Source organism: Dermacentor silvarum, chromosome 5 (genome assembly GCF_013339745.2).
Source record: "Dermacentor silvarum isolate Dsil-2018 chromosome 5, BIME_Dsil_1.4, whole genome shotgun sequence".
NCBI lineage: Eukaryota > Metazoa > Arthropoda > Arachnida > Ixodida > Ixodidae > Dermacentor > Dermacentor silvarum.
In genome coordinates this window covers 36,968,615-36,996,611 of record NC_051158.1, presented here as the reverse complement: position 1 = coordinate 36,996,611, position 27,997 = coordinate 36,968,615, and the positions used below count along the sequence as shown (strand labels likewise).

Below are 27,997 nucleotides of genomic sequence, written 5' to 3'. Positions count from 1 at the left end.
AGAGCTTCCGTTGCGGCGTCCCGTAATTAAGAGCTCCAGCACTAGAATCGTTAGTAAAAAAGTTGCAGCAATCCTGACACCGGACTTAATAGCATATAGCCGATCGACGCCTAATTTATATTGGAATAATAAACTTCCAACTATAAGCCTTAGATCTACTAAATTAAATATGTATCCACCTAATACCTATCCATACAACTTTGAGATTACTATTGAGGTTTCTTTATTTCACCATATTTTCGCATCAGTACATCATAAAAATGTCCCTGTGCAGTACATTACAAAAATGGTGATACTAGGAAAGAAACTGTATTTTACCAGCTTCACAAGCCCCGCCACCTCCTGCTTACAAAGGCAGCAATGGAAGAAGCTCACACAGAACTATTCAAAGCAATTATCTCCCAAGCTCATATAAATCTAGGGATAACACGGGGAATGCGGGAGATAGAAATTCAAGACGATGAGCAACACGATAACAAGGTCGGAGCAGGAGCCAACGTTTCGGCAAGTGGACTTTTCTTTTTGCACAATATACAGAACAGCTCATACAGAACAATTCAAAACAATTTTCACATTTCAAAGTACAAAAACATTCATGATATATAGTTAAAATAGCATTAGTTCGCGGCCGGGGGATATACGAATGTTTGGTATTTCTTATTAAAACAGCGGCAGGAGGAATTAAGAGTTAAATTTGCTAAAGTGCGAATTTGGCTGCCTTTTTTACTAATTCTGACTAATTCGGAAAATCTGTCAAAAGGTGATATTCGTAGACGGTTGTAACGTCAAATGTGGCAAGTAATTTGTACGTGTGGCTTTCTACGACAAACCTGCAATGCAAGGCATTTTTTGCAATTTGATGCAAGTTGCACAACGATTTCTTAGTACCAGTAGCAGACTAGATGACAGTAACACAGATGAGAGGAGTGATATATAACATAAGCTTGTGCATCGACATTTTCACAGGATACCTACGGTTATGTTAAATTTATTTCTTATATAGTTTGTAGTGTTCCCAGGACATTTACTCGTGACTCCTACTAAACGGAAAATTTTTGCTTACATGTTCCTCGTACTTAGTCACCTTGTCAAGGAAGGAAGGAAGGAAAGAGTGGAGAAGGAAAGGCAGGGAGGTTAACCAGTTCAGCACAACCGGTCAAGGACAAACTTGATGCACTCACTCCAGCTGTGTGCACGAAGGTGGTGCCATTTTTCAACAGCCGGTAACCAGAATATATATATATATATATATATATATATGATAAAGCAAGTTTGAATGAATAAATTACGTGCAGTCACTTGACGGTGAAAGAGTAAAAGAAACGTCGAACCTTCACGAGACCTCAAAACCTGCACCGGCAGAGCTGTTTTCCTTGGACAACAATATATATATATATATATATATATATATATATATATATATATATATTGCTGTCTAAGGAAAACAGCTCTGCCGGTGCAGGTTTTGAGGTCTCGTGAAGGTTCGACGTTTCTTTCTCTTTCACCATCAAGTGACTGCACGTCATTTATTCATTCAAACTTGCTCTGATTCTGTCGTAGATTCTCTGCGCTGTTTTCTGGAAGTGTTGCTGCTTCCCAAGCGCCGATTCCAAACCCTGCTGAGCTGAGCAGGGCTTAGCAGCAGGGCCAGAGGGCTGCACGTTTGTGACACTTCATGTAGACTCACAACTGTTGCACAAATTTCGAAGCTGTTTTCAGTCTTTCCTTTTCGATAGCAGCTTCAAAGGTATTTGTCTGTGCACTTGTGTTTTCGTGATTAGTGAGAGCATCACACTTAGTTCATTTTATCACAGGGCTGAACGTTTTGATACAATTGCTCCCAAGCGTTAGCGATACAAGTAAAGAAATTGGGTAGCAGCGTGACCGTTACGTCAATGTCGCGAGTCGCTACACAGCAGAGCCTTTGCTATCCTTACGCACTACATTGCCGATAACCTCTTTGCACTCATGCGGTGAGGTGTTAAGGAAAGCGTATGCAAATTCTAACGTTTTTAGGATGGACTGAGCTACTCCCGCTGTGCTTCCTACTGGCAGGGCTAGTTGGCTACGGGTTTAAAGTATGTTTGATCTGAAAATATTTTTCCTGATCACTTATTTGGTTGGTAAGGAGTCAACGGCTCAGAGTTTGTAATAAGCCGCTAGAAATGGCTTTTAGGTCATGGCGAGTCGAGCAGGCCCAGCGAATGTCTTTGTAAAGACATCCGAGCTGCCTGCTTGTCCTGTGAGTTATCAAGCTGAAAACATAAAATTCTTGAGTTCTTGAGTTCTTGAATTCTTGAGTTCCCCAGAAAACAGAATATACGTTCATTATCAATAGCTGCAAAATTGTATTCTGTGGCGAATATTGCAGTCATTTCTTCACCAACGGGAACTATCACTTAGCTCAAATGAATGTCGTACCTAAGCGTTGGTTCAAGCGCTCTGTCATTGAAGCATTATGCTTGCGTTAATTCGATGCCTATAACAACCGCGAGTATTCCGCAGGGATGTTGCTTGGAGAAATCAGGTTACGTTATCAATTGTAACTAGACATGTCCGCAGCTTTTCGCAACTTAAACGGCACGAAGTAGAAAGCGTAAGTATTCCCTAAGAATGTATATTACCAATCGAGCCAAATGCGAAACGAGCCGAGGTGCTCACGTTGGTTTCGACGGGAATTCAGGGCGCAGGCTCCTTTCCCAAGCGTATCACCCCTGAAGGAAGCCGAACGCCAGGCCGGGGTACGCTTGTACCCTTTTGAACCAGTGGGTGCCCGGTGGGGGTGGGAATCAAACCCACAGCCTCCCGCACCGTGGTCTAGTGGTTAGGGCGTCCACCTCGGCCCTGCCTGAAGTAGCTAGCAACCTCGTGGTCCTTTTAGGTGTAGGGAGCTACGTTGCTGAACATGTGAGGCTTGTACGAAAATACCGCTCTGTGACCGTATCATATTGCCTGATCACGGTAGTGCTGTACCTCAGCGTTGATACTCCTAATCTTTTTCATATGTGGCAGCTGTGCAAGAATTTTTATAAATATCTTGCTTTTACCCATTTTTTCGAACCCTTTTTTTCTCACCCTTTCTGTGCTTGGACCTTTACATGAATCCTCCTTCAAGTGTAATGCATGACTCAAATTGCGCTGAATTGCAAAGGCACATCCGGAGCAGTTAAGGAATATTTTCTTATCTGTATGAAACGGTAGCGCTCCTATATTCTTGTGTGGTCTTCTTTTTTATACGCTACAACGAAATTGGGACTGAACATTGGCACAAGCCACGTTACCATAGACTCAAGTGAAATTTTGATTCCCCTAGGGTTGAGATCTATAGAAATCTTCTCGGTGCGCCAAGGCAACCATAGCAACACATTTTTCTGTAGTATAAAATTTCTCTGTGTATAAAATTTTGCAGGATTCTGGGGCTCAAGTCACACACCTCAGTTCCATCGTCACCGTGTTCGTGCAGATGGGGCTGTTGTCGAGCCATACTTCTTAAATGCGCTGTTCCAATCAGTCACGTGCCACACGAGGAAGACGTTACCATTCGTTAGCGAGAGCGTCACCAAAGGCAGCCGTTATCGTCGCTCCCAGCAGTCCCCTAAAAGTGAGTATGTAGTAGTCATTATATACATATACTACAGCTAATAGGTAGAGATGGGCCACGACCCGGTACGGCTCTGTTGTTTATGTGGGTTTTCATGTAGAAAGGGAGGCTTATAGACCCTTTTATCCGCTTTGTGGCGGCGGTTTGTTCTGGACCCTACCTGTCCTGCATTTTTGATGGTCAAGTTAGCCAAGAAAAAAGTATTTTTTTTCGTAGTATACTGTAGGCACATATTCTTGCTTATTTGCATTCAGGAATAAAGAACGTGCGCCATGTGTCGAGCTCATGTATCGACTTTTTTTTCTTGTACTTAACAATAAAATTCTCTTGTAGAACACCAACTCTACAGCAAAACTGGGGTGCGATCTTGTACGCGTTCCAAAATGGAACGGAGGCGGTCCGTTCCATCGAGCCGCACACGATTGGTCAATTTGATCGTCACGGTTCAAATGGACCAATTGTGTGCGGCTCACGTACAGGCTATTGTACTAGTGTTGTTCCAGAGTTTAACTGGAATTTTTCGCAAGCATAAAAACCGTCTATAAAGATTTTGGAAGAACCCCGAGTGCCACGTGAATCCCCCACAGTTTTAGTAAAGCAGTATCATCCCCACTGCTGTGGGAGCCCAATTTGACTGCTGCCAGGTGCCTTCCGGTGCCTGGTGGGAAGTTGGCAGCACTGGACGGCAGCGATGGTCTTGTGTTAGAGCATCTTTCTCGTGTGCAGGAAGTACTGGTTTCCGTTACTGGTAGTTGAGATGTCCGGCCTGGTGCTAGGTTACTTGAGGGGATTCGCATCGCGAAAGGGGGCCTATAGGAATTATGTGCGTGATCTACGAGTGCCCATTGTCCCACCACAGACTTCCTTGTTGAAGAGCATCCGCCGTGGCCGTGGGAGAATGCTGCCGGGTCCCCAAGGTAGAAAGGTACAACTGCACTCCCGGCCATTATGAGGACTCAGCCTATGAGGACCTTTGGAAATGGTTGCTGTTCCCAACCCGAGGGTGGCCCCACCTAATAGGTGCATTGCCACGCCACATGGGAAATGGCCGCTGTGCGAGTGGTGCAAACATTTTTTTTTCCAGCAAATGATGACCGCTTGGACTGGTCGTGCGTTCAACTTCACACCAGGTTGTCATCCCACATTGTAATCTCACATTCAGACCACTTGTGGAGTAGTATTCTTCTCAAGCATACGAATTACTTCTGCTTCTAGTGTTTCTTTATATAAAGTTTTGTGGTACGACGAAACTGCGATAAGAGACGATGTGTTGAGAAGTACCTGCGCAGCTGCTCATTTTGATGCAGGCTAAAGGACCATATCAATGCTTCAGACTACTAGCATGACAGTTGTCCGTTATGTTCTTAATGTGAAACTTTGCCGAATTCTGCACAATGACTACGCACGACAGACCTCAACTGCAGACCGGGTACGTCGGTTGAAGTGGACGGTGTCCACCCGATGTGGAAATAAGTCGCGTGTTGCGGAAATGCGCCGTAATGGGTTCACAGTGACAGCTGCGGCTAGCTATCGCTGCAACCTTACTGGAAGGGATGGTTAGTATGTAATGTATAGAGCATGGCACACAAAAAATGATAGGCATAACCTTTACAGACACGAAGACAGCGGTGGGGATTAGAAAGCGGGGATTAGCGATATTGTAGTTGAGCATAACAATAAATAATATCGGGCAGGATATGTAATGCGTAGGACAGATAACCGATGGTCTATTAGTTGGGAAGGTTAGCATGACAAACATGTAGACGGGGACTGCAGAGCCAGGTGGCATGGCTAAATTAGGAAATCATCCGGCACAAGATTGGCAGGGAAAGGGAGGGGTGAGGTGCGTTCTGCCCCGTCGGATGCTGCTCAAAGCGCGGCTGCGCGGGCACTGTATGTTTAGGCGATCTGTGATGCAGGCGAAGAGCGCGCCCGCGTGCGCCTCATCTTCAAAGCGATTTGCGATGTGGACAAAGTGCATGCACCGAGTGCCGGTAGCTTCGTATGCGCTGTGCTTTCCACGTTTAGTTCGCGTTGAAGAGAGACGAGAGACAGCGCGAAGGTCAAATTTTTGCGCGCTACCGCTGGCGCGCTTTGTCGCTCCTTTGTTTTCACAGCGAGTTTCCGTGCCTTCATTCTTTGTCAACAGGCTATATAGCAGTATGCCTGGAGAGACTTTGCCAGCCAAATGCTATGCCAAGACCTGGAACCTTCGTAAGGCCGTGTGGCCTGCGAGCCGGTCGACAGCGAGGCCTAGCGTTCAGGAGGACGACACAGTGAGCCCTGGCGGAGACGCTTCTTCCTGGTGAGAGGGTCTGGCCAACGTGGCGTTTATTCAGTTTATATATTATTTCACAGACGGATGGCATCATTCCATTGGTTGATACAACAGTGGTGTGATCGCATTGACAGGTGGCGTGATCACACCTGATTGGCTCAATGCATTCATACAAATGCACAGACATGGAGGTCGTGGCTCCACCATGCGGACATTGCAGATAGCAACAAATGCAGCCAGTGAGCTTAATAGGTGCTTCCATCGAAGAACCTCTTTGCTCCTCATCTTAGCAAATCCTCAATGGTTGTGTGTTGAAATCGAGTCTGAATTAACGCAATGCTAAGGAAGAATCGTGATGAAAAAGCTGGCCAAGGTTAAATGTTTTTTGACGCTGCCAGGCTTATGAGGGCAGTACCAATGCGCTAAAGCGTCTCGATTTCCATCTAACCGAAGATGACACAGCGTTAAGCGTGTCATCTGCCCTACACACAGCAGAGTCGTGAGGCACCATCTGTTCCATGTAAATCGACAAACTTTCCTGCCTTGATGCTGTCCCTCTCAGCACAGAGGCGCCGAAACAGCCGATTTTAGATGCGACAAAACAGCCTTTACACTTTGTCCTCAGCGTAATCTCACGTCACTTTGTAGTGACGGGGAGGAAGTAACACGGGCGAATTAGGATAGAAGCGGGCAGCTTGGGCAGTGGCATGTATTTATGCAAATACGGTATACAGCGTGAACGTCCTCGGTATATTTTATCGAAGCCCGGTATATACTGTGCATGAGCAGTTGTGGAAGCCGGTACCGGTATAGCTTAGGGTAAGACAGGGTACTGACTCATGAGGGTACTGACTGATGGTCAGTAGACTCGTGAGTCTACTGACAAGCTCTTTTCCGTTTTTCCTTGTCAATATCAGCTTGAAAGGAATTTATTTTTGCGTGTGCGTATGGTTTACGAGCTTTTCTTTAGGCAAGTATTAGTAATAGCATCACACTTAGCTCTTTTTAACACAGGGCTGAACATTTTGATGCAATTGCTCCTTACACGATCATGAAGACCCAAGCGTTAGAGATGCAAGTAAGGAAATTAGGCACCAGCGTGACCCTCACGATGTCAATCTCAAGAGCCCCTACACAGCAGAGTTGTTTGAGCTGAAAATGTAACTAAGACTCGGACCGAACCGAGAGTCTAAGTGAGCTCGGCTGAGTAGAATTCTGAGTAGATATAATTCTGTACAGCTGCGGATGGGAAATCTGACAGCATGGTCGAGCAGCACAGCTTATCTAGAAGCCCTAAGCTACCGTATGACCAGGGCGTCAGGTATGAATCACTGACCCCCGTATTCAGAAGAGCATCTTAACTTCAAGGCCATGCTTGGCTTGATGTAAATGACTGCCTGTTGTGAACGCGCCGAAGGAAACACAATGAGCGCCCTAGGCACGTTCACGCCACCCGTCATTTATATAAAGTCAAGTATGGGGTTCAAGATAATATGCATTTATGAATACGAGCGCTGGTAGGAAACAAATTGTGGAAATTGCAGACATATCCAGCAGCGATAACTTTCTATTGTACTTGATACATTTACGAAGGCGGCTGTCCGTGAGAGAGGCACTTGCCAAATAAGGCTTCGCGATTCCTGACACACTGAGATGTCGGCGCGAAAGCACGGAAACGTATAGAACAATGAAAAAAAAAAGTTTTATGCTTAATTTTGTCATGTATGCCATTATGTAATATCTTCAATATTTTATTTAAACACGCCTATCGTGCAATTTTAGCCATAATTAAGATCGTCTTTTCGCACCTGCCTTTCATTACCACGAATCTTTACCAACTTTGCTTAACTTTCACTCGTTCTGTACGTTTTCTAAATTCGGCGACCGGTGTTTTTTTTTTAACTTTCCTTTCATTGCAGCGCGGGATACTGTGGCATCAACCTCCGCGGATTGAATGTGGTCGGACCAGAATTGAAGAAACCGAGTCGGTGTGGAGCAAAGCACCTTGCAGTTTGGGTCTTAACGGCACTGGCCAGCAGAATTGGTAAGAAGTGTGTGCTTGACGGAAGGGGCCACGTTCTATTTGCCGGGGAAAATGTCGCAGAATGCTTAAAGTGCAGCCCCAAGTTAAGCTCCTGAGACCAGTGACGTTGAGGCAAACGCAGTAGTATTGATAGAAATTTACGAGTTTAAAATAGACATGTTTGTCACTGCTACACAATCGCCTATGACTTGACAGGATGTGCTGGCACCGTTTAATTTTTTTATATTTTCGTTTTGCACTACACGGGGCTGCATTGCCTGTGTTGTGTAGATTTGACGCTTTCTGGTTTTTATGGTAAGAACAATGCCTGGGATGAAAATAATCTGAAAAAACGCCACCCTCGAAAAACATTTTCTGTTTTTGGTACTGTACTTGCACTTTTTTTGTGGTTCCACGCAAAGTAGCTCGCTAAAACTACAAGGACCATGATGTCCCTAACTGCTTCAGGCAGGTGCCTGTTTGTGAGAAACGATTGTTGGTAGCAGAAGGAACTACAGCCAATTCACACAAAGTATTCAAAAAGCGACCGGTTCTAGATAATGCTTAAGGACTATACGATTCTTCAAAAACACCTGTGTACTTAGATTTAGGTGCACGTTAAAGAAGCCCATGTGGTCCAAATTTCCCGAGTCTCCCACTACGGCGTGCCTCATAATCAGATCGTGGTTTTGGCACGTAAAACCACACACAAAATGTCTGGGCGAAAGTCACGACTTCATGTGCGTGCACGAAGGTGGCGCCACTGTTCAACAGACGCTAACCAGAAATTATAAAAAATACTCCGCGGGAAATAAAAGTTAGAAATACAATGTTAAGCACTTTTTTGCATCTAGAAATGCTCTATCGCTGCTCGCAAGATTTGAGGTCTCAGTAAGGTTCGTTTCACCGTCAAGTGAGGGCACATCATTTATTGTTTCAAACTAGCTAACCTTTCAGCCGTCGGTCCCTGCTGAGCCCTGCACTCAGCATGGCTCAGCAGCAATGCCCGCGGGCTGAGCTTTTGAGACCCCTGGGATAGACGGATACCTGTTGTACAAATCTCTAAGGTCTTTTCCGTTTTTCCGTGTCAATATCAGCTTGAAAGGAATTTATTTTTGCGTCTGCGTATGTTTTACGAGCTTTTCTTTAGGCAAATATTAGTAATAGCATCACACTTAGCTCTTTTTAACACAGGGCTGAACATTTTGATGCAATTGCTGCCTTACGCGATCATAAAGGCCCAAGCGTTAGAGATGCAAGTAAAGACATTAGGCACCAGTGTGACGCTCACGACGTCAGTGTCAAGAGCCCCTACACAGCAGAGCTGTTTCAGCTGTTTGAGCTGAAAATGTCTTTCCTGACATTTTTTTTAAGCTGGACTTTTTGGTCGCTAAGCAGTCAACGGCTCTGAGTTTGTAATCAGCAGCTATAAATTGCTCTTAGTTCATGGGTGAGGTAGGCACCACGAATATCCGACATTCCATTTGCCTACTTGTCCTGTTAGTACGAAGCTCAAACCATAAAATTGCCTGATCATGGTAGTGGTGTACTTCAGCGCTGATACTCTTAATCTCTTTTCATTTGTGGCAGCTCCTAAAGAATGTTTATAAATATATTGCTTTTACTTAAATGAAAGGGCGTTCGCCATAAGATCCCAACATATGTGAAATGGCGTGTGTGATAAACATATAGCGATGTTTCTGATATATATTGCAATGTTCTGTGGAATAGTTTCACTTCTGTTTATAAGCGAAAAATATTTGCAGAATGTTTCGACTCGCAGCTGGAACCAAGGTGAAGTGAGCTCTAGTGCGATTTAATGTTTTTACGTTCATGTACACCTTCTAGTCGCAGGGCGGCCTACTGTGGCATCCATCTCCAAGGAAGGCGAGTGGACCTGGATGCTCCCATGAAAGCGAGTCGACTTTGAGCAAAGGAGCTCGTGGCATTCGTCACTGCTGAGGCCAATGCCGTTGGTGAGAACTGTGCATGAGCGTTCTCTGCGTGTGCACGGGTTCTTTGATGTTAAAGAAAGTCACGAACGAGACACGTATTTCGCTCTCACTATAGCAGTTGTGTTCTCACGACCATAGAGACATTTTGACTAAACGTTGGAGATGGTAACATGCTGAAAAATTGGTTGCTTCAAACCAGCCTTTAAAAATTAACTATCAAACGCAACATTGCTTCTTTCTGAGCAAACCGCAACACAATTTTTTGAAAGCACCCCTGAACACAAATGCTAAATACTCCTAGGTGATTTGCGTGATTGTACTTGAAATTGTGGTTATACTCAGCGTGCAGTCACAGCAATATACCTCGTTCTTTCAGAAATATGCCGTGCTGTTGTGGATGTCGGGAGTTTCGGCATCGTATTCTACATCGTGAACTTCGTAGGTAAGGTATACCAAGTAGTCATTTCTTTGTTCCATTGTAAAGATCCCAAATAACAGTGCAGTAATGAAAAATACTCAGTGCAGATTAGATGGCTGCACTCTCTACGTTTTTGGGGCTGGTGGAGTTATTTAGGTATCAGTGGAAGTTCTTGTCGGCTGGGTGGTGCTCTCTTTAGCCATAAATTGAAATAATCTATAAGCGCGTTTAAGTTGCATAATTTTATTCCGAGGCATGTTCTAGTGAGTGTTCACAATTAAGACACAACCTGTCGTGTTATGTCTTTCCATCAAAAGAATTGAATCAGTGGCTCGGAGCACATGTAAGAGGGAATTATTGGATTATTGGAACATTAACGAGAAGGAAAGCGACATAAAGACAGCAGTTTGTCATCTGTAAATGTCAATCTAGTAAACACACTGAGCAAATTGCAAACACTGAAACAGAGGGTACCAGAATAGAAGATTAAGCCTCATCTATCAAGGAGTATGAACGCGTGCACTGCTGTAGGCCCATTATTTTGGATTCTGTTTCCAAGTTAAATATTAAGCGCCACATAAGCTCCTTGTTTATGTAGAACATGCCCATTTGCACATTTTCTGAAATTCATGATTTCTTTTCTACAATGAATTTGTGTCACTTTTGTGTCAGGCGATTTTGTCAGATTGCTATTTTAGCCAGCAATTAGTTCGTGAAGCTGGGCTGGTTGTTACCCGAGAATGTGGCAGCAGTTGCGATTTTGAGATCTTGCAGTGGTAAGGTGCAGCCAGTGAGAGTGAGCGCTGTCTTCGTCGCTGTGACGCTGCAGTCACTCTCGCTGTGGGCGCGTTATAGGTATGTGATGTGCACTGCAAAACTGCCGCAATAGTTTTCATACTTGGATCTTTATACAAATTTGATGCAAGCATTTGACTAGCTTCACGGAAGCTTTGGTTGTCAAGATATCTAGCGACAAAGATAATTGTGAAGATGGCGTTCGTTAATGCTTTTCATGTGTTCATCAAGTGTTCTCACGGGCTCTTGTATTCATGTATTCATGTGTTCATCAAGTGTTCTCACGGGCTCTTGTATTTCGTGCAGCCGACGTGCAAGTGACGTGTGTATGACAGCAGGAGCGTAGAGGATGCGCCAAAATGCTTTCAGTGAGTTTGGGGTACCTATACTTACCTCTTCGCTCATGCGATGTAGCTCGTATATGCGTGAATATAAGGGTTAATCGCGAAAACTGTTTAATTTTGATCTTAGTATGTAGCTCCATAGGTAATATCTGTAGCCTTATATTTGATATATTGTTAGGAAAAGGAAGCGTAAGACAGCGCTCTCACTGTTTCTCGTATTTCGCGCAGGCGATGTGCAAACAACGTGTGCATGGCCTCAGGAGCATAGAGGATGCGCCAAAATGCTTTCTGTGAGTGTGGGGTTCATACTTCCTTCTTCACTCATGTGATGTGCACTTAGTAGTGAACTTCTAATGTAAAAGGAAAAAAAATGCAACCGCGCGGATTGGCCTCCACTTCGTTATCAATACGCCATTTACCGGGAGGGAAAACACCAGCTGGCTGTCGGTGACGTATTTTTGATTTGCTGCCCATAATCTGTAGTGCCAGATGTTGAACAGCGCTCTGTAGTGCTACTTGCATGCAAAAAAACGTGAAATTGATATCAGGGTAATAGAGAGCAGTAATACTTTCATGTGTCCTCGCATGTGTGCGATAGTTTAGTTCGGAAGCCTTACAGTGTGTCGACGACACTGTCTTGGACGTGATGAGATGAGGAGGAAACGAGGTTCGCGAGACCGTTGTGCCAGCCACGTGCTCGCCTCGGGTTGACGAACCCGACAAAAGGCTCGGCGTGTGCGAGAGGTCGTGGGAAGTAAGGGGGCTCTAATGACATCGCACATCATGCTAAATATATTCGCGCATAAAGGTCTTTACTGTTTCACCTAGAAAATAAGTTCACACTTACCCGGCTTCCGGGATTGCAACGCAAATTACACAGTAGCCTTGTCACGATTTAGCGTGCCATTATTTCGCATTGTAACGGTGGGAATAAACATGGATTTTGAATTCGCGTCGTTCAATGTAACACTTGACAAATGAGCATGTACCTGTATGAGCATGAGCTTGAATCACTGTATATGGGCAACTAAAAAGTATGGTGGGTATATGTGCAGCATGGAATGCACAAATGGTGATTGATGTGGAAGTTTCATGTTTTCTGCAGGGTTACCTAGTGCATGAGTACACCAAGGCAATTGCGTACATAGAGTTAACGGCACCATTGGTCACTATGGTGGTTTGCTTCGAAACCTGAAAACACTTTTTTTGCTCATCGTATATTGTCGATCTGGTGACGTCTCGTTGGTATTACTCGTCAAATAGTACCTCGTGAACTATGATTAGTGACGGAACGACTAGCAGATGCGTAACATTTAAGGCATACTGCGATGGAGATAAACGTTCTTATTTTATTTTCTTTGTCAAGGTGGCGCTGGTTTGTGCTTTGTCATGTAGACAGGCAGAGAAGTATCCAGCGCCCTCACTGTTTCTCTCATTTTGCGCAGGCGACGTGCAAACAACGTGTGCATGGCCTCAGGAGCGTAGAGGATGCGCCAAAATGCTTTGTGTGAGTGTGGGGTTCATACTTCCTTCTTCACTCATGCAATGTGCACTTAGTGAACTCTTAATGTAAAAGGAAAACATTAAAGAATCTTGGGTTAAGTAAACAAAAACCAACCTAACTCAACATTTGTAGCAGCAGCTGCGAATTCGAATGCGCAGGACATTTTATGACGAAGTACTTTAAGTACGTGTAATGCGTTGCCTCATCGCCAAATGCCTGTCAGTAGTCTAATAGTTGTTTAACACTGTTGTTTAAGTGTCTTCGATTCGCGTGAATATACAGGGAATAGTAGCGTTATTGTTAGACGCGTTGCTGATGGTGTAGTTCATTCTTAGTTCGGGAGTAGACGTTTCGCCGTCCATGAAGCGTTGTTCAGAGTGAACAAGGCTTCATGAGAAATGAAACCGCAACCTCCTTCCTTTTTCTAAGGTTAGGATGTTACGACAATTACGCGAATTGCATACTCGAAATAATTGTCAGTGATCGTTAACACACACCTTCATGCCTCATTCACTAGCAAGTACTGGCAAGAGCCCCTGCCAGTCCATTGCTTGGCCATGACTGAACATGTTTATGGTGTCTATTGCAGAAACAATATGGATTCCCGTGTACGATGCAAGAATTGAGACTTTGTTTGCTGTATGCGAATGTGTATCTGTATGAAAGGTCCATGTGTACTCTGTGCATAAAGCTTTACAAACGTGGTGTTCTTCACATAGAACGGTAGCGTGCGATTAAAAACAACTGATGGGACGATACGGTCATGCTGGCGAATGTTATATTTTACTAACAAGGAACGGCACAGGTCTGGTTCGGGAATCGCGAAGCTGAAATCGGAAGCTAGGATTCCCTACGAGCAAAACATGCGTGATCTGTTAAGAAAGACAATCTTACAGCCAAGATGGCTGTGACTTCTCTGTATATATTTTGTATATATAATTTTTTACCTACGTCACAATATTGTCCCCTACGTAGCGTTAAAACCTAAGATTTTACCAAACATAATAGAGTAAAAAAAACATGCTTTCAAGTGGTTTCTGATAAAAAATGCTACTCTTCAGTGGCGGGTTAAGTGGGGCGTAGTTCTTGCATTGGTATTCCTAAGGCTCCCTACATGTGTTGGGTTTGCCTAGCTTTGGCTTTGTAATGAACATGTTTGCCTTAGTGGTATACGAAAGTGGGGGCAAATAGCAGTGTACAAGTAGAGGGATGCACAAGTGTTAGAAACAGGCTTTCTCCTAATGGCACAGCCTTTAGATGCGTAATGTAACAACTTTTGTGTACAACCTTATGACGATGACTCTTTGGCCCAGCTGAACGTTAGCACCAAAATGAAGATCGTTCGAAACTAGTTATTTTTGCGAACTTATGCAATGTCCATCAATTGCATGGCGGCTGGGTAAGGATACTGGCGATGCATGCAGGTCGTCAGCACTGAATTTAACTCTGCTAATCCAGTTAGTTGCAAGAAGCACTTCTGAACGTTATGTATATACTCCAACGTCGACGTCTTTATGCAGGCTGTCCCCTAACGGAGACTCCGGCTATGGCAATCGGTCGCGTGCGTCGCAGTCGTGTGGGCCCTTGGTTCCTGCTGTATGCAGTGGTATGTAACGAACCTTAGCATCGATTGTGACCGGACACTGTCAGTTTCAGAGTACATTCTAGTCCTAACGAGACAGTGTTCTTACGTGGCAACAGTGTACTCTAACGTGAGCACTTAGAAATATGTGAATGTTTTGAAGGGAAAAATTGTCTGCAATCGTAGCAACTTACGTAGCAGTTTGCATCTGTGTTAAGAAGCTCGCCTAATAACTAAAGCTTGTGTTAAAAAATACATGAGAATTTCTAATATTCAACGCACAATCCATTAGGAAAGCAGTGATGTATGAAGCAGTGAAGTTTCTTACTTGATGTTTTACGAAACCTTCTTTTTTAAGAAAAAACATTCGATTAATATCATTGTCGACGATTATTCCACTGCATTACCGTTGCACTTTCACGTGAACCGACCTTTCAGTTCTACCTTGAGTTCTGCAGCCACTTTGCTATTTTCAATTATTTTTTACTTTCGCTGTCTGGCTTGTCTTGATTATTTTCACAATTGTACTTGCGCTGTTGCAGTTTATTCTCTCGTATCTCGGTTATGTAATGCCCTTGATTGGTTATTCAGGGTAAATAAATGTACATGATGTTTATTTATATATATTTATTTTATTTATTTATTACGGAAAACTTTATTTACACTACGCTACCAGTGTGATATCATTGCAGGGTGGTACACGACATGAAAGCAGAAAAAAATTTGCCACAGAAAAAATAATGAGGAAGCCGTTTCCCTTAAGCCTTTTTTCACAACGATGTTAGTAACTTTTTACACTCAGTGATAGTAATGACGAAGAAGGAATATTTTAAAAATAGATTGCTGGGTATAAGGCATTGTTGTCTGAGATAAATGAAATGGCTTCTATCGGAATTTTAACTCATCGTTGCCTAGTGATGGCAACGTTGGTTGACAGTTTGCCAATACCATCTAAACAGCACTAATTTCGATTTCTTCACGGGAAATTGTAAAAAAAATGCGCTTTTTGCGAGTGTGCAGACGATTGCGCATCTTACATCTTAGTTGTAGTACTAAAATGCGTAAGGAAAGAAAAGGGGTTTTAAACAAAAGGGGGGGGGGGAGGTTAGTCCCCTCAGGGGGGGGGGTACAACCCCAGAATCCCCCCCCCCCCCCCCGTCCGTCCGTGCGCCACTGCATTAAAGTGTCGTTTTCATTTTTTTTTTCTCAAGGGCCGCTGCTAACCGTTCATCTCGGGGATTGTACGCTGTTCTGTATCTGTGCGTGATACGTCGATGGTATCTTCCCTGCATCGGGCAAGAATGGCTTTTTCTCAGCGCTGCTCAGTGCGTGCTCAGGCCGGATGGGTGAGTTCACGAAAACGTCTCCCACATTCGACGAGTAAACGTGATCTACGACCCATAAGCGCATTGTCTAGGCCAGTACAGACTTCTAAATTTGTCTGTCCTATTTTTCTGCCCTAGAGCGCTGACCAGCGCTCTAAGGTAGGTCAAAATGGTCTAAAGGTAGGTCAAAATGGTCGTTTAAATTTATGTTCACTAATATAACAGAATATAACTATACCTAATATTTATCTAACTATTCAACCAAGAAGTGCTTAGGACACCTAATCACTTCTTACGAGTTGTGAATGCGAAAGCATTAGTGTCCAATTGAACACCGCTGTGCGGTCCTTCGAGTTACTTCTCGCGGGCAAGCGAGCGCGTTAAGACGCTTGGCCAATGCCTTGTTTGCCGAATACGCATCAAATTTCAGGAAGTGGTCACTATGCTGCGATTTCTTTTTTTTTGCGTGGTACTGCAAATAACTTAAAATGTATTGTAATCGTGATCGGTAAATTTTAAGAATTTCAGCGATTCCTGTATTACTATACCACAACAAGACTTGACAAACGATAGAAGAAACTACAGACCACTGTGAAGTTTCCGTGCTAGCCAATTTAATTATGCATTCCTACGCCAGTAACTAATGTCTTGCTAAGGAAATAACAATTAGGTCTTCGTGTTTTCGCAAAAGAACTGCTCTCTTGCAATGGCGATAATCATAAAATCACATTCGCACTCTGGCTCGTTCGACTTAGCTGGGCAGTTATTCAGGGAAAAATTACGTCTTGATTGCCACTGGTGGTGCAACTTCAAATTTCGTATGTACTGGAAACACCTCTGCGCAGGAGAGATGCCTTGTTACATCTCTTCCATTTTTGTTTTCAAAAGCGTTAGTCATGCATTCCGCGCGAGAATGAAGTCTCATGTCATAATACCATACGTCAAGCTAAGATATAGCATGACATTTGATGTTTCTCATTAGCTTGCACTGCGTCAGTTAATTGCATCGTCAATTGCACCTGCGTGTCCTTAAGCTCTTATTTTCTTTGTTATCCCAAACGATCTCTCGCTCCGCTCCTTCAGTTCATTTTCTGCTGAGCGCACAATAGGCGTCTGAAATGTGGGGTAAATCCTAACGGCATGATCGCACCATCTATGGACTACCGTGCCCATAGCCCTTGTAATTTCCCACTCTTTGCCCTCCTATTTTCTTTGCGCTTTTATAACCTCAATCACGTAATAATTTTATTACAGAAAAGCTGTCTATGGCTTGGATCCAGAATTTTGTGGCGTCCGCGCGGAAAAAAATCCCCTACTTCACATGGATGCATCACCGCTTGATAACCGGTGATGTATTACAGTGAGAGATGAGGTGTAAAGAGAAAGGAAGCGTAGTCTGAGACTGCAGTGAACTAGGGGGTGCGGTGAAGCTAGGAAATTAACATGCGTAAGGTAGGGTCAGCGGGCACAAGCCAAGGGTAACTGAGATTGCTGTGAGATGCCTTGGTCCTGCATTATGTGTAAATACACTGTGATGATGATGATTATGGTAATAATGACGACTCTGTGCTGGTATATGTGACATTGCACCAGTGAACTGTCAGAGTGTGTGTTCACGGTGAGTCTCGATAGTGTTTTACTTGCAGAACAGTGTTATTTATGTGCCCTGCTCTAGATATGGCTCTTTTATTTCAAAGCAGATACTTTTGTTGCTTGGTTATAGACACCTTGAACTGCTACACGAGTCGGAATTTATGCACCGTCGCGTGCCCAACAGTTTGACTTAATCGGCGTATCTTCATTACCAGCAGATGGGTAACCTTACGTGTCCTAGTCTATGTATGCAGCTTATCCAACCAGTCGGATGGATTGAAAACCCTTCGCTTGTCGCTTTCATAAAGAGCCCTTGTCATTTCCCCCTCTTCCGCCTTCTACTTTCTTTGCGCCTTCATAACGTCACACGTAATAATTTTATTACAGCAAAGCTGTCTATAGCTTGAATCCGGAATTTTATGGCCTCCGCGCAGAAAAAAAAAACTCTCTCCTAAAACTGAGAAAGAGCCAAAAACAAAAGCTAACGCATATCGCCGCTCGCGTTGGAGCTCGCTTTAAAGGCCACCTGTGTCTAAAACGATGTGTCTCTCTGAATGTATGACGTAGTGCGTGACGTAGTGTGTACCTGATAAGGCAACCAAGGGGAAAGGTTGATGGCGTCCCTTGGCGCAACAGCGCGATCGTGCTCGTGCCACTGCTCCCGCGTTCGTGTCGTCGTCTTCCACAGCTGGCTCCGTTGCCACTGATCATTCCAGCTTAGAATTTCAGTTTTATTTCGTCGTCGTAAGGGGAGACCACGTTTACGGGGGTATGATCCATTGCTTAAGGGGGTATGTCCTTAAGGGGGTATGATCCTTAAGGGATCCTTAAGCGGGTATGATCCATTGCTTAAGGGGGTATGTCCTACGTGACGGGACGATTTAATAACAGAAGTGATACGCGAATATACGTACTTATAGGACAATATGTTCGTACTTTTGTTCAAAGTTCAGTGTCACCTCTGTGTCGTGTGCTAAACAGCTTCGCTGGTCATCCATCTCTGCGCAGGAGAGATGCCTTGTTACATCTCTTGAGTTTTTTTTTTCAAAAGCATTAGTCACGCATTGCGCGTGACTTTTTATTTGCATTACTGTGTGTCAAGTGCATTTTTTAGGGACAATGACAATTCACCAATGCGGTATGACAATTATGTTTACTTCAATACCACATCCCCACTAAGAAATGAGATACTGCACATGTTTATTGACAAAATTCTGTGGATAATTTTGATACAATATTACTAAGCTCTGAAAGAGCAGTATGCGATCATAATTGCATTTTTATGCTGGCGTACTGAAAGCATGATTCGTAAACACAGTGCAGCTATTAATTAATGCAAAAGCTTATAGTGTAGAGAACATATAACCTTTAGGGAGACAAGGTTCAATAGATTTTTGGTCACTAGAAGTGCTCGATCCTCCTGTCATGAATTTCCAGAGCAACAAGATGGTTGCTCCCTGAAAAAATTATGGGGGGTACTGATATCATTAGATTCACCTTTCACATTGTTCAGCTGCTTCCTTCGTGCAATTTTGGCACTGTCATCTTGATCTTTTGTACGCTACCCTTACATTAAGTGCAAATGGCCTCCTCCATTAGCATTTCTTTCTATAGTGGCTGAATATTTACTCATGTGAGTAAGCATTAAATTCTGCTGTGGAGCTTACCTCGGAGCGTCTAATAGTTTGTTTTTTCTGATGTGTAGCCATGTGTATACAGTCACTGGTATAGGCTGATTTTCGCTCTCCAGAGGGAACTTTTCCGAGAATTGTGGGCTCTTTGGAAACAGTGAGAAGAGTCCTGGTTTTATACTTTTTCAAGCACAGCTGGGAGCTTTCCGGTAGTTATCAGCACCTTAATATTCGTATGTCAATAAATGTCGCGCAGCAGAAGTGTAGCATTGTTCACTGCTAAGAATGGCTGATTCACCTTCCTAAAATTACAAACGCCCCTTCTGCATTAGGCGTGAGAAGGGACATTTCATGATTAGAACCTGGAACATTGTTTCTTGTGTGGTGCGTTGGGAGGAGGGTGAAAGAGGGGAAGGAAAAATACGGGCAAGTCGCAGTTGAGGGACGTAAGCATAACGTTACGGTATAATGGGATTTTTTAATAAAAAGCGCTGAAGTGAAAATGTTCGATAGCATCATTCTTCACTGTCAAACACAGCGCCGTATGCATACCCTTATTCAATTTTTTTTAATTGCCTTGGTGTCAGTAGTAGGCTTGCCTGATTTTTTTTTCATGAAACTTGTGGTAATACGTGCTTTACAGGCAACTCCTCCGAAGAATTCAAGCAGGCTATGCTTCTATAATTTGTTTATCATGAATTTATGTAGAATATATTTCACATACACGCCGTGGGTGCATAGGGGCTACGGTGTTAGTCGCGGGATCAAATCCCCGCCACTGCGGCCGCATTTCGAAGGGGGCGAAATGCGAAAAAAACCGTGTACTTAGAGTTATGTGCGCTTTAAGGAAACCCAGGTGGTCCGAATTATTCGGGAGTCTCACACTACGGCGCGCCTCATAATCGGATCGTGTTTTTCTGTTTATTTCGCAGAACGACGAAATTGCTAGAAAAAAAATATGGGAAGGATGACTTCTACGGAAATTCTTACAATGCTCTTCCGATGCTAGCTGAACTGCCTGATACAATTTCGGCTTACCAAGGCAACTATAGCGCTGCATTTTTCCGTAGTGTTCTTGATTTACCGTGGTGTCCGAATTTCTTTATAGCTGCGTGCTCCACTTGGCTGTCTGACAAATTTTTCCCTTGCCTGAATCCTGTGCACAGAAGGATCCACATCGTTGCCTCGTTGCCATGTATGTCAGTGGAAGCGCCCGGTGTCCACCTGTTGTGGCAGTCAGTCGCGTGCAGCGCCGTTACCGACTCGTCAGCGGTGGTCATTCCCATCGCTGTATCCTTTAGGACACTGACGGTTAGTATCTACTGCAATGATAATGGAAAGAAAAATAATAGGCTTAAGGTGAAGCTTTAGCTCGGGCGCCTCTGTCACCTCTGTCTAATGTCATCTCTCTGTCTCGGGCAACTCTAATGTCACCTATTCAAATGCATGTAAAATGGAGAAACGTTTAGCTTAGATAAATCCTGGTACCTACTGCGGGAAGCGGAATTTGAATTTAGAACTTTTTTTTAATATTGCCGAAAATTGGTAAGTATGAAGAAATAGATCTCGCTTTTCCGTAAACTGGATCCGTGAGAGCATCTAAAGCGGACAAACTTGCTCTGATAATTTACAGCTTACAGCGGTTTGTTAGAGTTATGCTCTAATTAGTAATATATTTCACATGGATACATAAAATTTCGAGCACGCTTAAGCGTCGCGTGGAACGCGATAGCATTCAAAGATCCCTGACTGCTTCTCACGCTTCCCGGCAACTGCAGCTTGTACAACCGTAATGTTTACCGGGAAACAGTGGCGGCGAGCGCTGTGCACGAAGGCGAGCTTTCTGGTAGAAACGCGCGGCCTCTTGCGTGGGCCGATCCCGGAGGATGTGCAAAGCCGCGCCAAATTACATCCTTTCCAAGTTTCTGTTATTGTTTCCCTGAATATTTCATCCTGAAAATATTAAACATAACATGCATGCGCTGTCGGTGTTTTTTTTTCTCATGAAATTTGTTTGGGGGCTGTCACTCTCAAAATTCCGAGGCATAACTTTGTCAATAATGTAAGACAAGGTATGAGCAACTTCTGTCATAGAACGGTCTGGCAATATAACTCGCATATACACCACGCAAATAAAATTAAAAACGCTATAGCGTTATGGGGACCCGTTCGCATCGCAACGCGCGGCTGTAGGTCTGGTAGAAATGCTGGAAAAGGGCTTTGTGTTGAGTTTCCTCGCAGCAGAATTAGGTTTTCTCGTACATTCAAATGGACAATCCGACGCCGATTGGTACGGCGAATCCGACGCCGAATGATAAATTCGCACTTTACCTTTTTCCTCACGGATTAAAATATGAGAAATTCAATTTTCTTTCGAGCACTAGTTCAGTAGGACCTCCACCTGGTGGTGCAAAACCTTGCACCAGGTGGAGGGCCTGCGCGGTCAGGGTGGTTGGGGATTTTCTCCGCCACGCATCGCACGCCGGTTCCCGACGCCAAATTTTCTGCTACACGGAGCCCTGAACGCTATCGCGTTAATAAATAAACTTTGTCTACTTACGAAGCGATAGGTCAGTTGCCCTATCGTTTTTCATTGCCGAGATATAGATTTGTAAACTTGACAGCTTCGTTTTTTTAAGCACTATGCAGTTTTCAACAATATTTCTAAACATTTCAAGGACAAATTACAAATTCGCCTCAACATTAACAAGTACTGAATGTTGGGCGTTTTCGTATTCCATACTCAAGAGACAATGGCCCGAAGGAACAGGGACGATATAGAAAACACCGAGTGCAAACTAGCAACAGTGTATGCTACTTAATTGTCCAACTAAATAATTAGTCCAACTAAATAATTAGTAGTATGCCAACTTGCTAGATTGTGCTTCGATATGCTTTGCACAATATTCCGCTAAATACTGTGTACAGGTTTTCGACCTCATAATGTTGCGACGGCCTCTGTCCATCCGCAGTGGCAATCAGTCGCGTGCAGCAAGGTTCACGCCCTCATCTGTGAACGCAGTCGTCACGGCCTGCCTGCTGTCACGAGGGGTGCGTAGGCTGTCGCTGCGTTTAGCACGGATCGTGACATTTCAACGTTGATGTTTCAAAAATTGTCCATTCTCGCTTCATCGAGACGATCTTTGCACGCTGACAGTGTAGTAATTACGCGTGGGCTTCGAATCGCACAGAAGCTTTCCAGGCTGAAACTCTGCCCTGATAATAAGTCATGGTGCTCTACCCGTCTAATATTAATGAGAATCATTATCATGTTTTATGGAGCTATCAAGTGTAATACATAAATGACGATACAGAAGGGAGCCCAGAGCACAACGCTGTAAGGTTTGCCTCCTGTCAGGTAGTAGGAAAAACCAAATTGAACTGAATTGAAGAAGTTGAAGTGACAAAGTCCTCGAAAACCTCGCAAGAAATAGGAAACACTAATAGATTTATTACTGAAAACCTCGCAAGAAATAGGAAACACTAATAGATTTAATACTGAATCGTAATACATAATTTTTATGAAGGAAAAAGAATACAAAAACTCGGCAAGAAAGTTAAAAATGTGAGTAACTACTGCGATGTACGATATCACGATGTGCAATCGAGCAGGTATATTTTGGGTGAGAAAAAATCAATGTGCTATACGAAAAAAAGAACTATTAAAAACTAGAACACTTCCGGTTTAGAAATAGGTAGTGACAAAGACGGTTAAGTCGGGAGATAATTCCAACATGATATGCTTGAAAAAAAAAGTCTGCCATAACTAATTCGTAATAAAGGTAAAAGCGAATTACAATATCAAGGAAATATTTTCGTGTTATTGTTAACAAGCTCAACTCCACTGAATACGTTGCATGGTATGAGGTCATTAAGTGATTCATACAATTTTACAAATTGTTAGTATGTGGCAATCGTGAAGTAGCTGAGAAGAGCTGGTGTCAGACTAGAAACGTTGGTTGGAGGCCAGCCTTGTTTAGTTAAAGGGTTAAAGGCACACTAAAAAAAGTACTAAGTTCAGCTGTATTAGTGAATTACCTTTCTGCAAACAAACAAGAGCCACTCTTACTTTAAGATAAAGCATGATAAACAAGGAAGTCGCAAAATACGAAACAGGGGTGGTGACGCTGCCTTGAAGTTTCCGCACAACTTGCCATGACGTCAGTGAATTTGACAGCGTCTGCTAGTGTCCGGTTAATTGTTTATTGGTCAATACTGACGGCAGCGATTTAAAAAAAAAGTCAAGGAATGCATGTTTTATGTTACTCTTAATGCGCCGCAAGAAAGCCCAGGTGCAGTAAAATACTTCGGAAGTCGTGGAATGACGCTGACGTATTGGCGCTGGTTTTTCTGCGGCGAATAGCAAACAGCTATTCCCAGCTACTGTTTTATTATTAGGCTATTAAGTGCCTAGTTATGAATTATTAGCCCACTTCATTAATGTCCCTTTAAGTATTTTATACCGTTAACTAGAATACCTTTAGAGAGCACAGATGTCTTCCCTGGTATGCTGCTCGTGAGTCACGATTTACGTGTTTTAATGCAGAAGTAACTGTTAGCATGAAAGCTTCGACTGTGAGAATAAGTTTGACTATCGGGTCGTTATGCTGCGAATAAACCTGATTCATCCGCATATAAATAACGTACGTAAAACAGTACAAGCATAGAAAGGGCATAAGGTATGAATGAAATAAAATAATCTCACCAGGTGCCGGCGTATCGACGCTGTCATTGCTATGACGCTGGTATAGCTGTCGCTACTTTGTCGCTGTACTTGAGTTCAACTTAATGTGGAGGCAGCCGGTGCAGAAGTACTAATGGTGTCATGGCTCCAACGGTGGCGTTATGAAACTTTTATTGAAACGTGTGTATGGCCGGAAGAGTAAATAAACAACGGGGTTGCTTCACTGACAAGGCATGCGTTGAACGTGTGTTGCAATGTGTGCGTATGATCTCACCTACAAAGTGATGGGTTTGTGAGACATTTTTTATTGCGATAGCAATTATATGGACACTCAAAAGCAGATTTCTGCCGTCGGCGTCGCCGTGAGGTTCCGTATGACGTCAATGAAGATGAAATCGTCGCCGCGCGCCGAACGCTGTATGTGCGAGTGAAAGGCGCGAGGGGCGCGCGCTTTCACGGGGAGTGAAAAAAAAAAAGATGGGTCGTTTTAAAATGCCCTCAAGAACAAAACGAAACGTGGCCCTAAAGTGAATAATAAACATTTTCCGCAATTAATCCTTATTGATTAACTAATTAGGCGCAACATAAAACTTAACATAAGGAGCGTCACATGACAGCAACACATATGTCATTGGTTTCATTGAGTTGTGGCTGCCCGCTGTCAATAACATCATCGGTTCTAGTCACATAAAAATCCTGTATAAATGTATGTATGTACGTATATACACGCACGCACGTACGCAAGCGCGCGCGCAATTACGCAATTACGTTTATAGATATCGAAGCATTTTGAAGCACTGCCAACAACGAAATACGAAGTGGCGTCTGCCAAGGTGTAAACAAGTGAGGCCAGTGAGCGCGCGCTATCGCGCGTATTTGTGGATGCAAACCGCCATTCCTCGCTAGGCGCGGCAACCGCAAGGCGCGTAGACGCGAGCTTACGCGCGTCAGCAAGCGTACGTGTGATCTGGGCTTAACACTCCTCCGTGTACCCGCGCTCTTGCTCGGGGCGGTGCCGCCGCCTACGAGCAGAAAAGAGAAGTACTGCATTATGACACTAACGCGCACCGACAGTGAACGCTTCGGTGGTCTCAGCACTACGACGCCTCGATGCCAGCATTCGAAGGGACGCTGGTATCAAGAAGCACTACCAACGCCACCTAGGTGGCGTTCACCGTACTCAGCACAGCGGAGCGTGGCCTCCGCAATTAGCTCTGAAAATGTTTCTGAAGTTGATCGCGGAGGCTGCAATTACGACGCGCTGTACGCGCTGATTTGACTCGGTGACGATTCAGTTACGTGCTTTGTCTTGCGCGTTGTATTAGTGTGTCAGTTACGTGCTTCGTCTTTCGCGTTGTGCTAGCGTGTGCAGCGTAGTGCAGCTTCCATATGCACGACGGTTGCTCATGGTCATCGACGTTGGTAGTCGTGATGGAGGAGACGTGCCACCAGGCGTCAGCGTGGGTGCATCAACGCCTAAGGGCGCTTTAGCCACAAAACACCAATAGACATTATATATCAATGTGCAATAAACATTACACTACTTCTGTGAAGACACGTTTCACTTTCGTGTTCTATACCGATTCCTATATAAGAGGGATCAACCACATGTTTTATACCGATTCGTGTTCTATACCGATTCCTATATAAGAGGGATCAACCACTCACGGCGGAGAACAAACGCGCGTTCTGCGCCGTGCTCGCTTAAGGGCTGCAGAAGTAGGCGTCTCTTTCCTCCTTTACAATCACCATATATGTAGAGCAAACGCGCCTTCTTCGACGCGCGAGAGGCCGTGGGGGAGGAGGGGGGAGGAGGAGGGAAGGGAGGCGACGTTTAGCTGCGGCACCAAGTGCCTATTTATATCAGAGGCTCCGGCAACAGTCACCAACGCCGCACGCATTTTGAGCGAACGCGGGCAAAACGCCGACGGCGTCGACAACAGTTGTGCGTGTTGCCAGTGCTGCTGCATGTCCAAGTTTATACACCTGATAAAGCTATTATCATTACTCCGTATAGCTCTCTACAAATTTGCTATCGCAATTGATGCTTCGCCTTTCAGGTGAAACTGCGACAACAAGGTAAAGTCCTGAGTGGGCAACCAGCGATTCACTTAATTTCGGAGTCACTTTAGCAGAACGTTGTGTCGTATCCAAACTTTTCCTAAATGAATGCTGCCATGACATTTCTTGTTCTTGGTCAATACTGACGGCAGCGATTGCAAAAAAAAAAAGTCAAGGAATGCATGTTTTACGTGACTCTTAATGCGCCAGTAAAGTTTGCCAGAAACGCTCCCGCTTTATAGCGTGTCTGCATAACAAAATGGCAATAGCCGCCTTTACACGATTGTGGCAGAATAACGAAGGTGCAGTACCTCTAAACCCTAGAAAATGTACTGACACGCGTCAAAGCACGCGCAATGATTTATTATATTAGGTGTTATGCAAAAAACGTTGGTTTCTGATTCCAACGAGATGACTCTGTAATGACGTAGTAACACAGAAAGTGGTGAGGTTACCGGTTTATTCGACGTCTTGGCACTCATTCCAGTTGGCTCAGATACCTCCTATGCTGTCGCTCGTTGACACCTGATAGATGTGCCTGCATAGCAGACGAATGAGTGACCATGGGCACGTCTTCACGTTCAGGAAGGTCGGGTTCCGCCGCTTGCCTCGTACGTTTGCGTTGAACTTCATGGTACCGAACCTCAGGTTCTGCTGCTCGACGTTCACGAACCAACGCGGCTTCCCGTTCTCGAAGGTCGGGTTCCGCCGCTCGCTTCGTATGTTTACGTTGAACTCACTGCTCCCACGTGACTACGTTGTGTGCCATTAGGCAACGATGTAGTCATCTCCTGAGAAACAAAACGAAAACTTGCTCTTAAAAGCTATTCTATTAAATTATCTATGGCGATCAGAGGCTTGTCATCTTTTTTCTAAGGGTTTGAGGTATAAGAATTTTTCGAGCATTACAAATAGTCTAAATCATAATTTCAGTGCTCCGTGAACACGCACTTTCACGCAATGTCAAGCAGGTTATTCTAGATTGCATCCCAGCCATTTGCTGAGAAAGGAACAGAACACTTTCATGGTGCTCAAGAGTTCCGATATTCTTAGCTGTATAGAAGTGGATGTGCATGTATGTAGAGAGCGAACTCCGTGTCTTCTAAACATGGAAAGCTTTATGAAGGTGCAGTACTTCCCATTTAACGGTAGCACTACGTTGTATTAAAAGGCAAACTTTGATGCGGCTGCCGCTAAAAACTGCTGATGTTCATTTACGGATCTAGCATACGGAATGGCGAGTTCTCTAGTACTTGTGTGAACTCATGCTTGTGTATGTGAATGCCCTAGCTTGCAATAGTGTAGGCCATACTAGTGTACGCGAATGTGCTAGTATTTATTCAAGTTCACACAAACTCCCGCAGCGTCCATCACTCCCCTAGTGGCTGAACACTGATACGCGCAATTCGTCCAAATGAATGAACAGCTTCAAATCTACCTGTAATTTTCACGGCATGAAACACACCTGCATGGTGTGAAAAGGCCGCACACTTACACGTCGTTGTTTTTGCGCAGATTAATCCACCTACGGAGATGGACACAGCACTCCGGCTGTGGCAATCGGTTGCGTGCGCCGTGGTCACGTGGTCACTCAGTGGGGTTTCTGCATCCCGGTTGTCACCACCATTGAACGGAGGAGCATCGTTTGTGAGGTGACGAGACTTTCAAGGTCACTGAAACATGGTCACTGAAACATGGCAAACATGGTATAAAGCGGGTGCCGTCTCTTACGTGAAAATGGACACACTGCAAAACATCATACCACATTGGTCAAGCAGTGCACTGACCAGGACAACGTGGAGAGACATAAGAATAGACGATACTCGTGAATTCTTGTCTCTCGACTACGTCGAGGTCGGTGCGCTGCTTCACTAATCCGGTATGATGACTTAAACCAACTCGCCGAACTTTCCACATTACTGAACTACAATGCAAATTTAACCAGCGAAAATAATTGCTGACTCTAGACACATACTACACAGGACCAGCGCTGTATCTATGTGTTGATGTATGTATGTGTGTTTGTATATATGTGCTTGTTTTATAGATGTGTTCTTGCGTCCTCGTTTATTTAAATTCGCAGTATGTCGCGCCACCTGCCCCAAATTAATGTACTCTTCTGTGAAAATCAAGTTTTGTGCCTCTTAGCATGCAGTCTTTGTAGACTTAGCAACGTTAAATCAAACAACCTATCTAAAATTAC

The 27,997-nt window shown here is 44.1% G+C and overlaps 1 protein-coding gene across 27 annotated transcripts in view; it reads left to right on the top strand.

Annotated features, from left to right (window-relative positions):
• Nucleotides 1–27,997, top strand: part of LOC125945605 (uncharacterized) — a 135,654-nt gene that overhangs the window by 44,969 nt on the left and 62,688 nt on the right. For 13 of the 27 annotated variants that reach the window (XR_007467053.1, XR_007467046.1, XR_007467048.1 and 10 more), the window contains 11 exons: nt 3,410–3,601; nt 5,751–5,906; nt 7,799–7,923; nt 9,757–9,878; nt 10,234–10,299; nt 11,377–11,438; nt 11,643–11,704; nt 12,860–12,921; nt 14,439–14,524; nt 15,712–15,846; nt 20,216–20,360. Coding sequence is in view for 2 of the 27 variants with exons in the window: in XM_049667695.1 (XP_049523652.1) it covers nt 12,903–12,921 (19 nt within the window). In the remaining 25 variants the exon portion in view is untranslated. Of the gene's footprint in view, nt 1–1,098; nt 1,224–3,409; nt 3,602–5,750; nt 5,907–7,798; nt 7,924–9,750; nt 9,879–10,233; nt 10,300–11,376; nt 11,439–11,642; nt 11,705–12,859; nt 12,922–14,438; nt 14,525–15,711; nt 15,847–20,215; nt 20,361–27,309; nt 27,447–27,997 lie in introns of those variants that run through there. The other 14 variants (XR_007467066.1, XR_007467062.1, XR_007467061.1 and 11 more) reach the window with 7 other exon arrangements.